Genomic DNA, 15124 nt, shown 5'->3' on the forward strand with positions numbered 1-15124 from the left:
ATGGAATCTTCACAGCTCAGTACTCAGGCACTCGATTAAATGTATTCAGGCTCGGCAGTGCAGTGAACTCGGTGTTGTTGACTAAGCATTGATACAAGTGATGCCACTAGACAAGGAAATCACTTTACAAATACAAGCAAACATGTTGTGATGGTGAGAAATGTCTGCTTTCTGGGGCAAGTATTCTTATATTGGTTTAATAACCAAAATCTCTCCTGATCAGCACTTCTAGATATTGCTTACTGCATCAGCTGTATTAGTTAACCATGCCAGCACACCACAGGATATCTTAATGCTGTGTTGACCTCTTCCTGCCATAAAAAGTGTGTGTGTGTGTGTGTGTGTGTGCGCACACACACACACACTCAGATTCCTAGACACACCTTTTGAATTGCTTGAATACCACATCACTGCTTGGACTAGGCTAGTTTTACTTAAAATTTACTCATTGCTTCTGCCTGAGTCATTGGTCTGTTTCTATTAAAATCTGTTTTCAAATTTCAGGTCACACCAGTTGTCCCACTTTCCAGTGATTCTTGGTCCATGTCATTTGCAAAATACCTTGAATTGAGATTCTACGGGCACCAGTACACGCGAAGAGCCAATGCGGAGCCTTGCGGTCACTCCATACACCATGACTATCACCAATATTTCTCATATAATCAGATGGTGGCATCTTTCAGGTAAGGTTTTGCTTCCAGATTCCACCCCAACGCTGACTGCATGGCCACCTAAAGTGCTTGGGTCGAGCTGAATGAGCAACCCTAATAATCCTGTCCTCCTGATTAATTAATCTTGAGCATGTCAAAAAGGAAAAGGGATGGTGTTCTATACTATAGTTTGTGCCTCTGTTCTAGAAGTACAGCATGTCTAGAAACTGGCACTATCTAATCACGCTGTTCTGTGCAGTGCTGGAAGGGGGGCGTTGCCAGCCCTTCTAGGAATAAGGGACTCAACATGATGGAACCAGCAGTCCATACGCAGGCTGCATCAGGGGGAAATGATCAATCCTGTGTTACCAAACTTTGCTCCGCTGGTTTATAGCATGGTTTGCGTACTCATTTTACGTAAGAGTTAAACAGCACGTTCTTGATAGTGTCCTGGAAGGCTGAGGTATTTCAGGCACCGCCGGGTACCTCCAGGCTCTTTCTGGTACTCTGTGCTCCAACTGAAGGAGAATCACCAACAGCAAAAGGGTGGGAGAGATGCAGTGCAGCAGGGTGGTGTTTGTTTTCATTTTCACACAAGGTTGTTTTTTTTTATTGCTCTTAGCTATTCTCCAATCCGGCTGCTAGAGGTATGTGTCCCACACCCCAAAATCTACATCAAACGTCAAGCTCCGTTAAAGGTTACTATTCTGCAGGATCTGAAGGATTTCTCTCAAAAGTATGTCCTTGTTTTGTTTTTCTTCACCTATCTTGGCTGCCTCTTCTTATTTATGACTTAAACCTTAATTACTAGAGGACGTGAAGCCATCCTTTGCTGAAGAAACTAGAGAAAACATCTGTTAAATACATTTGCAGTAGCTTAAAATATAAGACCTTGTAGCAAAACAATTAATTGAAATGCTTAAGAGTAAGGAAATAAGGTTTCTATACCAACCTTAACTCTGACCCTCTCCACCTATTTTCTAAGGGTATGTCTACACAGCAGCTGGGAAGTGCGGTTCCCAGCTTGGGTAGACATACGTGTGCTAGCTATGTTCGAGCTAGCACAGTAAAAATAGCAGGGCGGCCCCAATGGCATGGGTCATGACTCAGGCTAGCTGCCAGAGTACAATCTGGTTCGACCCCTGTGTACATACTTGGGCAGCTAGTCCAAGCCACTGTCCTGCTGCTGCTCCCACACTGCTATTTTTACTGCGCTAGCTCAAGCAGAGCTCGTACATCTACCCAAACTGCAAATTGTACCTCCCAGCTGCTGCATAGGTGTACCCCGAAGACTCTTTCCTCCTCCCTGTGTGCCTGGTGTAATTATACTTTTTAACGTGGCTGGACTAAAGAGTTTTGGTCCGATGTCTTTTTTTTTTTTTTTTTTTTTAAAGTCCTGATTTCTATGTAGCTATCTCAAGTGGCCAAACGTGTTCTTACAGAACTTGCCTAAATAATTGGAAAGGATTACGTTGTCAGAAAGCTGATCCTGGAAGCATGCTGTTACAATGGAAATCCTCCCCCTATAAGCGAGATTGTTGCCACTCTCTAATACTCAAAAAATGGGGAGGAGACGCTGTACTTGGAAGCTTAATTTGAAAAGACACAAGTGACCCAGGTTCTTCAGTGCATTGTTTTGAACTGTCTGGCCTTTTGATCTAAGTTAAGCAACTAACTTCAGCTACGTGAATAACATAGCTGAAGTCGATGTACGTACGATCGACTTACAGTGGTTTTTTCACCGCGGTGCATTGACTGCTGCCACTCCACTGTCGACTTTGCCTGTGCGTCTCTCGCAGCGCTGGAGTACAGGAGTCAACGGGAGAGCGCTCGGGGATCAATTTATTGCGTCTAGACTAGACGCAATAAATTGATCCCCGCTGGATTGATTGCTGCCCACCGATCTGGCAGGTAGTGTAGACATACCCTGAATGACTCTGTGTGCACCTCAAAAGGGCGTGCCATAGGTTAGTAATCTGGGCAGAATAGCAAGCTTCTTCATGATCTTTTGGAGTCTACAGAATGCTCCTTTTAAGGGACTAGTCTTGCATCTTGTTTGTGAGAGTAGACTTACTCACTTAAGTTGTCCCACTGAAGTTTAATGGGACAAGCTGTTACAGGGTGGGGATAGGTTGCAAAACTCTAGCATCAAATTTGAGTTTGTTCTACTAAAGATCACTTTGGACCACATTTTGGCTCTGAGACTCTGAATGGTGTCTGAAATGTTTTATCCTCCTACCACAGGGTATCACAGGTGTATCTTGCTGTTGATGATCGTCTCACTTCTTTGAAAACTGATACTTTCAGTAAAACAAGGGAAGAGAAGATGGAGGACCTTTTTGCACAAAAAGAGGTAACATGCTGCTTCTGCACCAGTGAAATGCAGGGCGAAAATAGAACATTATTGTACCAGTGTAACACTGCTGGTGGCAGAGTACTGAAAAATCTAAATTTTTCTTTGGCAGATGGAAGAGGTAGAGTTCCGGAACTGGATTGAGAAGATCCAAGCAAGGATGCTTTCACCTTCACTGGACGCCTCTCAGCAGTTGCAGTCAGTCTTTGAGTCTCTGATAGCTAAAAAACAGAGCCTCTGTGAGATGTTGCAGGCCTGGAATAACAGGTAAGAGAAATGCTAGCAACCTAGGTAGGAGATCCTGCTGCACTTTCTCCCAATCAAGTTTGTTGCTACTACAGCATAGCAAGATACTGCAATATCTTGCTAATGACTAGTCATATTTACACGTGAGTGTTTGAAGGTGAAAATTTAATGAGTGGAGTTATATTTATACAGACCCACTTGTAAATGGCTAGACTTCAATGAGTGGCATTATAGATTATTCATTTCAAGCCCTGTTGTAGAAATTGCCCAGACTTATTGGAGAATCACAATTTGTATGAGAAACGGGGCACAACTGAAATAAAGGTAGAAATGAGGAGCTAGCCTCTGCACAACACTTTGAAGTAATCTTACAGCTGAGCAAATGTGAAGAGAAACATATTTTAAACACAGGCAACTTGCAATTGTTTAAACTATTTCACGTGGCCCATGTGTGAGACTTTGAAAACTGTTCTGACTTCAACACCACGGCTCCTACTGTGAGGTGTGAGGAAAAGAATTATCTGTTAATGGCTAATTGCAATCTTTTTTTAGTGTCACAGAACATTTATTAAGTACCAGATGTGACCAGAAAATATTATGAAGACACACATTTTACTAAACCTCAGCATGGACAATCTTTAGAGATTGTCCCCAGAATGTCTGAGGGCTGTTCTACACTACCGCTTAAGTCGATGTAACTTGCATTGCTCAGGGGTGTGAAAAAGCCACCCCCTAAGCGATGCAAATTACATTAACTTAAGTGTTATTCCCACCAGCACTAAGTCAGCAGCAGATGCACTCCTGCAAACATAGCTTCCACCTCTCATGGAGACCAAGAAATTATGCCGATGGGAGAGTGCTCTCCCATCGGCACGGCACATCTTCACCAGACGCGCTACAACGCCGCAGCTGCATCAGTGCAGCTGTGCTGATGGAGCGCAGTAGTATAGACTAACCCGGACGCAATTGTTCTAATTGAATATACTATTATTTATTTGTATTGCCATAGTGCCTAGGCATCTAGTCGTGGACCAAGGATAATTCTGCTTCTCTTTTAGATTACAGGATCTCTTCCAGCAGGAGAAGGGTAGAAAACGCCCCTCAGTACCACCGAGCCCTGGAAGAATGAGACAAGGTGAAGAAAACAAGGTAATCTCATTCTGTTACCTTGAAACCGCCATTCTGGTTAGAACCAAACTTATCTAAAATAGCTTTTCCCATCTTTCAAAAAGTTTAAAATAACTTTCCTACTCAGACTATGTTGCACCATGAAACTACTGAACCTCTGAAGGGTTCTAAAACATTACATGTTATCTGGTGTTCTGTACAGTTATAGTGAAGACAATGTTAACTTTAAAAATACAAAAGCTTACATTTGTTCTTCAGTGCTTGTAAGCTATCAATATTATGTCAATGTAAACATGAAGACTGATGTTGAGGCTGTTATTTCCAGTTTGGAAGACCTTTATGCACTGGCTTTTGTATCACAATATAATTGGTGATTTAGTTCAGAGGAGGTAGCTTAACGGTTTACCTTCCTGTTCAGTTTTATGGTTAGCTCTCATCTTACTTGAGAAGGAAAAAAAACATGAAATATAATGAAAGTAAAGCAAACGTAAGAATGTAGGAAGTATTGAGTAAAACTCTGATGTAAAGGGACCCAGTGGAGATAGGGAAGGTGTTGAAAGGAATTATTGTATCCCAAAGGGTTGTACGTTGTATCTGGTGATAAACTCACTAGCATATAAAATAAACCCAGTGTCCATGTACAAGAAGGGAGTAAAGCTAAAAGGAGTTGCAGCATAGTCCAGGTTTCAGATGGAAAAGAGGAAAGAATGCAGGATGAAGATAATGTAATTATAAAGAGGTGGGAAATGGGAGTATTGTAGAGCTGAAATTTTAAGTGTGTTAAAATTACATGTTAAATACTAGAACTGTAAAACATTACAAGTGTAACTTTGACAGATATTTTGTTAAAATTGCAATCTCATAACTTTATAGCATTCTACATGATGACATCTGTCCTTTCTGTGTCCAAAGCTAGCTAACCTTTGAATGAACTCCTTTTTTAGTTTAAAAATGCATTTGATTTTTTTTTTAAACTATACTGTAAAACTTAATACAGGTAATGAGCATATTTCCTTTGGTATAAATCTGAAAATGTCACTTATGGGAGATAGTAATTAATAAACTCTAAGAACTTGTGGCACAGGGCTCTAACTTGAGAGATAATGAAGAGAATGGTTGGCCATGATGGCAGTAACCTAAATCCTACTGTCTCTCTTAGAGTGCAGCTCTTACTTTTTACAGACACGAGCAGACTTACAGAATCGTATCTTAAGACTTGCACATCAAGCATATATGGTGGTGCTGCAGAAGCTGAAAATGCTGGGGGTGGGGTGGGGGCTCTGCTTTTGCAAATGTGATGCTGCTTCATTTTGTATTTACCCCATCATAGGGGATATAGCTGAAAAGAGAAGGGGACTACTGGCTGTTTCCTCAGTAATCTGTGTTCTGTCCATCTTTTCACAGATCAGTGCAATGGACGCCTCTCCCCGCAATGCGTCTCCAGCCCTACAGAATGGAGAAAAAGGTCTGTTTAGATAATGTGTGCTAGTAAGGACATGATAGAATTGCTCACCTCATCCCCGTCTCATCTGAAATAATTAAAGCTGCTAATGCATCCGTGTAGGTCTGTTCTCAAACTTTCCATTTTGAGACCATTACACTACTCTGTGATACAGATACATATCTTTTCCTGTATTCAATTACGACATAATGGATACCATTTCCATGTAAATATCCCTAACAAAGGAGGAGAGAATGGAAAGGCAGCATATATCTGGTACAGAATCAGAATTCTTTTCATGTCCACATAGCATTATTGTACAAGTTTTTCCTGGAAGAATTAATGACCTTTAAGGTTTTCATCTTAAAACTCTTAAAGGCTGCAAAATCCCAAAGGTGCAACATGTCACTGAGCTCTAGAGACTAGTTTGAAATAATGGGCTTGTCTAAATGAACACTTAGCACATGGCAGACTAGTGCGGGGTAGATTTACACCCCAGCCTGCCACAAACTAAGTGTCCATGTGGACCCTGGTGCTGCACTAAAAGTTCCCTAGTGTGCAATGACCTACTTCTGTTTCAAATTGTTTGGCACAAACCACTCCCCCAGCATGACGATTACCACAGGGCAGTTTCTTAAAACGATTAAGATATATTTTGGTCTTGTCTCGTATATCTGGTACCAGTCTGGGTTAACCCTGCCTTGCTGAAGTTCAAAGTTATAGCTCAGTTGTGCAGTTGGTTAGTGTGTACTGCAAGACTGAACAGTATTCAGGCATGATGGAACTATTGTCTTAATTGAATTCTGCCATACAGGAAGGATTATAGCATAAATTGGATTGAAGTACTATAAAGCTTATTAGTGTAAAAATTGCCTTTGTAACTGTCCTCATTGCATTTGCACATAATTGTTACACTCTAATTTTAAGAGATTTAAGCTACTAGCCTCAAGGTTAAAAAGTACCATCAAAATGTGAAATCAATGTAAACTTATGCGGTGATCATTAATTCTTGGAAACCATAGCTCTAAAAGAACTGTCTATTCTTTTCAATGCATTATTAATGCTAAACCCTAATGAAGCTATTTTAAATGTAATCTTAATTATTTTGCTGATTACTTTTATTTATCACTAACTATTAACAGTACATTAGGTTAGAATGTAGCATGGACTGCTGGAAAACAGCTAGTCCCTGTCAAAGCTTGGTTTTAATGTGCCTCTCCTAAATATTGTCATGACTGAGGGGAAGAAGCTGCATCTCATTCCCATTGCGAAAAACCGTAGTCATCTCCTGGTTCAGATTTTTATACTAAATTGCCTATTACGTTTTCATTTCAAGACACGCTCGTTATGGGTCTCTTATGTTGCAAATAGGAATATAATACTTCCAATGCAGAAATGTTCTTGCAAAGTAGAGGAATTTTAAGGGTAAGGATTACTGAAAGTGAGATGCTGTAACTATTTTCCCATAGAGTCTTTTGAGTGGTTGTTCAAGGCAAGTTGCATATTATCTTAGTAATATGGGAGATCCAATGTTTTCAGTTTCTTTCAAAAGTTACAGGAACTCCATCAAGAGGAGTAGGTTGAGAACTCTAGATTTTGATGTTATAAAATCTAATGAATTGAAATGTTTCTTAAAAATTCATGGGTGGGTGTTCCTCTAGGGTATCTGCAACCCAAACATTGTGGGTGAGAACTGCAAAGTGACATGGGCTAACCTATTGTCAGAGATGAATGGAATGCAGTAAATGAATCTGCTGCATAAACGGTGAAAAGGAAACTGGATTTCTTATGTTCTCAATTGTAATATAAGGTTTTATTAGTAACAATATTATAGATGTTTAGCTTGATCATCACTTTAAAGTTTCCAAAAGCTCTCACTAGAACCACTCTGAATAAAACTTTCAAAAGTTTTTGAAAGCGACTTGGATGCTTATCCCATTAGGAGACTAAGCAGCTGGAATTTCTGAGGCCTGGTCTAAACTAGAAAATTCAGTTGGCATAACTACATTGCTCAAGGGTGTGAAAAATCCACACCCCCAAGTGGTATAATTAAGCCAACCTAAGTCCCCCGGTAGACAGAACTAAATTGACAGCAGAAGTCTTCTGTCGACCTAGCTATTGTTTCTAGGGGAGGTGGATTAGCTACACCAACAGGAGAGTCCCTCTGGTCGGCCTAGGTAGCGTCTGCACTGATGTGCTGCAGCGGCGTCTAAGGGCTTGTCTATACTTACGCGCTGGTTCGGCGGCAGGCAATCGAACTTCTGGGTTCGATTTTATCACGTCTTGTCTGGACGTGATAAATCGAACCCAGAAGTGCTCCCTGTCGACTCCGGTAATCCTGCTCGGCGCGAGGAGTACGCGGAGTCGACGGGGGAGCCTCCCTGCCGCGTCTGGACCGCAGTTAGTTCGAACTAAGGTACGCAACTTCAGCTATGTGAATAACGTAGCTGAAGTCGACGTACCTTAGTTCGAATTGGGGGGTTAGTGTAGACTAGGCCTAAGTGTAGACAAGCCCCAAGTCACTTTCAGAACTGGGACTTAAGTGCTTTTGGAAACTTTTTCCTGCTACCCCACCTAGCATTTGTGCTCTCATTATGCATTGCTCCTCCACTTTCCAAGTGAAGGATCTCATAGAATCAGAATATCAGAGTTGGAAGGGACCTCAAGAGGTCATCTAGTCCAACCCCCTGCTCAAAGCAGGACCAATTCCCAGCTAAATCATCCCAGCCAGGGCTTTGTCAAGCCGGGCCTTAAAAACCTCCAAGGAAGGAGACTCCACCACCTCCCTAGGTAACGCATTCCAGTTTTTCACCACCCTCCTAGTGAAATAGTTTTTCCTGATATCCAACCTGGACCTCCCCCACTGCAACTTGAGACCATTGCTCCTTGTTCTGTCGTCTGCCACCACTGAGAACAGCCGAGCTCCATCCTCTTTGGAACCCCCCTTCAGGTAGTTGAAGGCTGCTATCAAATCCCCCCTCATTCTTCTCTTCTGGAGACTAAACAATCCCAGTTCCCTCAGCCTCTCCTCATAAGTCATGTGCTCCAGACCCCTAATCATTTTTGTTGCCCTCCACTGGACTCTTTCCAATTTTTCCACATCCTTCTTGTAGTGTGGGGCCCAAAACTGGACACAGTATTTCAGATGAGGCCTGGATCTGTTATATCACATATCATATATATGTGAGGGGAAAAATGGTTACCCAAGTGAATGTCAGTTTTTAGTGAAGGGTCCGGGATGGAAGCAGATATTAGTTTTGGTTGGTAATCTCACTGCTTTCCTGTGTCCTTGTTCTTTTTCGTATGTTCAACAGATGACCGTTTCTTGACAACCCTGTCAAGTCAGAGCTCCACAAGCTCCACCCACCTCCAGCTTCCTACCCCACCTGAAATTGTGTCAGAGCAGCTGACAGGGGGGCCTTCCTTTGCCAGTTCACTCTCTGAACCAGACACCACCAGTAGCTCAGAAGGTACAATTCAATGACTCTTATCTCCCTCTCCCTTTTGGTTGTGTGAGATGCCATGTAGTGGCTAGCATATGAGACTACTGGTTACTAGATTAATGTGACTGCCTCTCTAAGTGATGGATGGTGCTGAGAACCAAACAGTTCACTCGGCCGACTGAGTGCCTAAAGCTCACCAAAGTGGACTAAATATTTTAAAGTGTTCTTGATTATTGCAACAGGCTTCAATGGTGGGAACCAAAATAGTGTAAACTTATAGTAATGGTGTCCTGTATAATGTAACCTGTGATCCAGGGCAGCTCATCAACCTTCTTCAAATGTTTGAATGGTACCTAACTGTCTCAAAAATACATGTGCTCCTCTCAAGATATGCTTGTTGCTAAAGGTTCTGTTGTGGCTGCAGAAGAGCTATTGGTTTGTTACTGCATTCTAATGAAGACTGGCCATGAGCCACTCTCCTCCGGAGGGAAGGCCATTGGTATCCTCCTTTCTCCCTATGCTTTCTTCTCCATATCACTGACCCTTCCCTCTTTGAATAAAGAGTAGATTCATGTTCTTCAACATTTAGTTTTGTCCAGAAAGGAATCCTTGTAAGTGAAAGGCACTCTCCTTTCTCCTGGGGCTGAATATCCTGGAGAACTCTTATCCAACGTCAAGATCTGATCTTAGACTTATTTCAGGCAGGCATATCTGTCACAAGGGCGCAGTGCTACAAGGCCATCCAGCCAATGTAACTGAACCAATATTGCTGCATTGCGAGCTGACATTCACCAAACAGCTTCTCTGAGCGAATCTTGATCCAGGGAGATTTTAATAGGTTGGCTACAAAAAAGGGCAGTTACAGTGCAAATTTTCACAAGCTGTACTATAATCAGCTGCATGAGACTGTTCATATATTCAGCTCTGGGGATAGGACCTCTGGGTTGGAAATTAGGCAATCTGGGTTCTATTCATGGCTCTTCCACAGACTCACTGTAACTTGAGGCAAGTCACTGTTGGGCCAGATTTTTATATTTGGGCACTTAATGGCAGTCTACCTTTTAAGAATTTGGTCCTTAACCTCACAGCCTCAATTTTTAAAATGGCAATGATACTTACATTTACATGTGAATTTCTTTGACATCCTCCAGTTAAATGTATGATAGAACAAGGAATTTTTTATTTCCCAAGATTACTGCTCATGTGGAAATTCAAGTAAAGTTTGATTGTTCTGTTGTATGCTTCATGACCCACAATTAATAGTCATACCCTCATTCTAGATGTATTTGATGGACACTTGTTGGGATCTACAGACAGCCAGGTGAAGGAGAAATCTACTATGAAAGCTATTTTGGCAAATTTGTTGCCTGGAAACAGCTATAATCCCATTCCATTCCCCTTGTAAGTAATATATGGTGCTAGCAATGGGCATGAAAATTGTGTTGTGTGTCAAATACAAAACTGATGTCCTGGCTTAGCTACAGAAACTGAAATCTCTGCAACTGCTCTTGCTGAACAGAGAAACTAATAGTCATAACTTGGCTTTCCTTGCACATAAACATCACTGGATTAATAGTGTGTTCATAACATCCAGTAGTATATAACTTGCTTGAAGCGAACCATGTTTTCTCAAACATGTTAATCTTTCTACTCTCCACCTGTAGTACATAATGGAATTTTAAATTACTCTAGCCTGTGGCTAATGTGCCATCTACAAATATTTGTGATGAGGGAAGCCAATACCTTTTACAAGTCCATATGAAGCATCCAAGTCACAGAATCACTTGTCTGGGGTGTATTTGGTGAAATCTGAACTTCACCAAAAACTCCACCTGTTGCTCCTTCACTTGCCTGGAGCTGCTATCATAAAAGAATAATCCATTCTGTTTTTTATACAGTGACCCAGATAAGCACTACCTAATGTATGAACATGAACGGGTACCCATTGCAGTCTGTGAAAAGGAACCAAGCTCCATCATAGCTTTTGCGCTCAGGTATTTAAATTGATTCACTCTTCATTGGGTTTATCCCAAATGTCAAAGAGATCTTCAGTGGCCTTTACATTCAAGGAACATGTGAAAACCCCTCGCAGCTGGTACTTCTATAAATGTGAGACTTTCTTCTAGCCCCATATGAGAGCTCCTTGCGAAATTGAAGTGACAGCCATTGTACGTGGGGAAATTAGACTGTCTGCAGCTTTCTGAAAAATCCTTTTAGATAAAATAACTAGAATTCAGAGCTAGTTGTTACAGAACAGAGTAAAATAGTTTCTCAAGGACCTTGTGCTACAAGGTGGGTATCATATCTCTAGGGGGTTGTTCTCCTGCTTGCTGCTGCCTCCGAATTAAAGCAAATGGGTTGGTCTTGTAGGAATTGTAACATAAACTGTTAATCTTTCCCTTTCAGTTGCAAAGAATACAGAAATGGCTTAGATGAGTTATCCAAAGCATCTATGAAGAGCAGTTCTGAAGAAGGGCTTCCACCAAACAGGTGACAGACTGGCTCATAGCAGGCTTGGCAATATTCTAGAGCAGGGGTGGGCAAACTGCGGGCTGCATCTGGCCCACCAGCCATTTTAATCCAGCCCTCACGCTACTGCTGGGGAGCAGGGTCTGGGGCTTGCTCCGCTCCAGTGCTCCAGCTGGGGAGCAGGGTCGGTGGCCACTCTACACAGCTCCTGGAAGCTGCGGCCTGTCCCCCCTATGGCTCCTATGCATAGGGGCAGCCTGGGGGCTCTGCTTTGCACAACCAATGGGAGCTGTAGGGGCGGCGCCTGTGGACAGGGCAGCGCGCCACAGAGCCGTTTGGCAGTGCCTCCATATAGGAGCTCGGGGGGGGGGGGGGACACATTTTGCTGCTTCCGGGAGCCGCTTGAGGTAAGCGCTTCCCAGAACCTGCACCCCTGAGCCATCCCCTGCATCCCAACCGCCAGTCCTGATCCCCCTCCTGCTCTCCGAACCCCTCGGTCCCAGCCCGGAGCACCCTCCTGCACCCCAAACCTCTCATCCCCAGCCCCACCACAGATCCTGCACCCCCAGCTGGAACTCTCATTCCCCTCCTATACCCCAACCCCAATTTCATGAGCATCCATGGCCCGCTATACAATTTCCATACCCAGATGTGGCCCTCGGGCCAAAAAGTTTGCCCACCCCTGCTCTAGAGAGAGCTGAGTGTGGTCATGGTTTGGGGGGAGGGGGAGCCAAAATCCTAGCTGGGGGCCCCTCAATGTGCTCTTATGGAACTGCCAAGTACTTCAGTTTTCTGACAGCACCCAGTGTCCAGATGGTGTCGTCCCCAGTTTCAATAACAGCTGTCTCATAACAGTAATTGAGATCCCATCTGACTTTGGGCCCTTGTCCTGTACCCTCCTAACCAGCTTCTCCACAGAGTTGCATATACACTAGGATGCAGTGATTGGGCTGCTCCCAATCCTGGAGCTGTGCTGTTTGGCACAATCTGTTATTGATGAAGCCCATAGTCCTGTTTACTCAGCTTGGTGATTTAGAGCAGCAGTTTTTGCACTCAGGCAAGTGGGCCTTTCCCGCTGAGATACGGGTGGGTGATCTCCTCCCTGGATAGTTGAGGGAGAGGAGTCATTTTGGAAGGAAGCCTGGAAGTCCACGAGGGGTTGAATGTCTCCCCACAATATGACTCTTTAAATCTGTATGGGGAAGAGGATGTAACTTTAACTTTCTTTCTTTCATTTAAAATGGGGGATAATCTAATTGTTCACCTGGGCACTAGTTTATTTGGTTCACATGGAAAACTTAGTATGGTTATAAATAATGCAGAATGTCTTTCCCTTTCAGTATGTCGGACAACAAACCAAAGAGCAGCAGCCCAGTCCGATTGCCTGAGACTAATGTGGCACAGGCAAACCGCATGGCTGAAGCAGAACAACGTAAGGTTGTTTTAGAGAAATAGTATCCACATCACAGGCCAGCTTTGATTTAATTACTGAGATCAAATAAGCTTAAGTGTAGGTTTGGATGGAAACTAAGTTAAAGGGAAAATACAACTTGGAAACCAAATCCAATTTGTTCTAAGTTGGGCATCGTAAATTCAGTTTTTGAGCTGCTGATACAGGCTTGAAAATCAGTCTGTTACCTGCTCTCTATTTTAAACCAAGTCTCTCACTGGTGTTTTTCTCCTGGTTCTCTTCTCTTCTAGTAACAGATGACCTCAGTTCTTTTTTTATGTAGCAGACTTAAATATTCTTCTGTGGGCTTTTGTGCCCCATATAGGACTCCAGTTGTGTTCCTAGTATTGTCTTATGGTGGGTTTTTGGTTTTTTTTAAGGCTACTGGTTAAATATTTTGAAATTTGGGGAGGAGGGGAAGTTGTAAAATATCAAGAGTACTTCTCAGTAGAAAAGTTTCCAAGATGCCAATGATTCTTACAATCAGGAAGGTTCCTGGTTTTGTTTTGTTTTTTAAGAGGTGTATCAAATTGTGAGCATGGGAACATCGCCTATGTGTTAGGCTTTCTTCAGCTTGTCTCTTTTCCTCCCCGCCCCCCTTTTTAAAGTATTGGCACTTTAGCACTCCAATGTAGCAATGAAGCAGTCAACTCAGTTTGATGTGTGCAGTTTCTCCAATGACTTCTGAAGTATTAAGGTGTAGCATTCTGTATCACTAGGTCAACTAACCTGTTACTTTTAAATTGTTTGGAGGATGGGAAATAGGTTACTGTTGAATGGGCTTTTCCCCTCCTGCTGGAAAAGTCACTTGAGACTATTTCTGTGATGCAAGCTTTTGGGTTGTAGTGACTATAGAAACAATGGTGTCCACTCTTTTTCCTCTGCTCACTCACTTTAGCAAAAAAGGTTTCTGGAGTTCTGTCCTTCTTCCGTGGCACAGGAGGGAAGAGCCCTGATCTGTCTGCCCAGAAGAAAGAGACCTTACGTGGTGCAGATAGTGCCTACTACCAGGTTGGACAGATGGGCAAGGAGGGCCCGGAGAGCCAAGGAGCAGAAACTCAAGGTATGCTCTCTCATCAGTTGCATCTTCCAACTAGGATTGTTTCATCTCCCAAGATCTAGTCTATTTAAACAAACAAACAAAAAACCCCAAACCTACCCCAGCTGGAATTTTCAAAGAAATGTAAGTGTTAGGTGCCCAAATCTCATTGAAATTCAATGGGCTCCTCTTGAAAATCCCAGCTTCCCTCTTTACTAGACAAGGGACCTTTTTTAAGGCTCCAGGCCTATAGTATCAAGAACAATACATCTTTGGTTTCAGGGTCTTCCAAATTCCTTCAAGTTGGGCAGGTGTAGCGTGAACCAGCGGGCTTCAGTCCATCTCTCCGCTTTACTTCCTGCTCTGCTGTCTCACTTCAATTCATGGAGTAGTAGAAAACCGAAGGAAGGGGGTGGGGGAACTACATTCACATAGGCTAAAAAGCTCAGTGCTGTCGTCATGCTTCTCTAGTGTGAGTGGTAGCGGCACTCGAAACTCTCACACAAAGCTGTTCTATTGGGAAGTTTGGCCTGGAGGGACTAGAGTAAGACAATTGCTTTCCAGACTGTTTCTAAGAAATTAGTTATATGACTCTTTCACTTCACGGTTCTCTTCAGCAAGTTTAATGAACAATGTGTTTTTCTTTAGTATCTACCCACAATTGTTTTGAGGACTCTTCCAGTGACCATCGGTTTTTATAGTACACTGAGTTTGAATCTTATTTCTAACTTTGTAATTTGAAGCCCAATTTGACCTTGAATAGTGGAAATGAGGCTAATTCAGTTAGTAAAATAAATGATTGGTGTGTGATTGTGACTCTCTAACTGTTCATGCAGTATCTAATCATCTTCTCGCGGGGGGCTTTAGAACGACTGCTGCTAATAAAAATCAACATTTTGGCAAAC

The 15124-nt window shown here is 42.7% G+C and overlaps 1 protein-coding gene across 1 annotated transcript in view; it reads left to right on the plus strand.

Annotated features, from left to right (window-relative positions):
• PIKFYVE (phosphoinositide kinase, FYVE-type zinc finger containing) overlaps nucleotides 1-15124 on the plus strand; it is a 107044-nt gene that overhangs the window by 79028 nt on the left and 12892 nt on the right. Inside the window, exons 23-34 of the mRNA XM_034786067.1 lie at nucleotides 505-683; nucleotides 1273-1386; nucleotides 2895-3003; nucleotides 3116-3270; nucleotides 4308-4398; nucleotides 5782-5842; nucleotides 9133-9288; nucleotides 10542-10662; nucleotides 11160-11255; nucleotides 11668-11751; nucleotides 13071-13162; nucleotides 14079-14243. Of these exons, the coding sequence (XP_034641958.1) occupies nucleotides 505-683; nucleotides 1273-1386; nucleotides 2895-3003; nucleotides 3116-3270; nucleotides 4308-4398; nucleotides 5782-5842; nucleotides 9133-9288; nucleotides 10542-10662; nucleotides 11160-11255; nucleotides 11668-11751; nucleotides 13071-13162; nucleotides 14079-14243 (1423 nt within the window). The remainder of the gene's footprint in view (nucleotides 1-504; nucleotides 684-1272; nucleotides 1387-2894; nucleotides 3004-3115; nucleotides 3271-4307; nucleotides 4399-5781; nucleotides 5843-9132; nucleotides 9289-10541; nucleotides 10663-11159; nucleotides 11256-11667; nucleotides 11752-13070; nucleotides 13163-14078; nucleotides 14244-15124) is intronic.

Source organism: Trachemys scripta, chromosome 11 (assembly GCF_013100865.1).
Source record: "Trachemys scripta elegans isolate TJP31775 chromosome 11, CAS_Tse_1.0, whole genome shotgun sequence".
Taxonomy (NCBI): Eukaryota; Metazoa; Chordata; order Testudines; family Emydidae; genus Trachemys; species Trachemys scripta.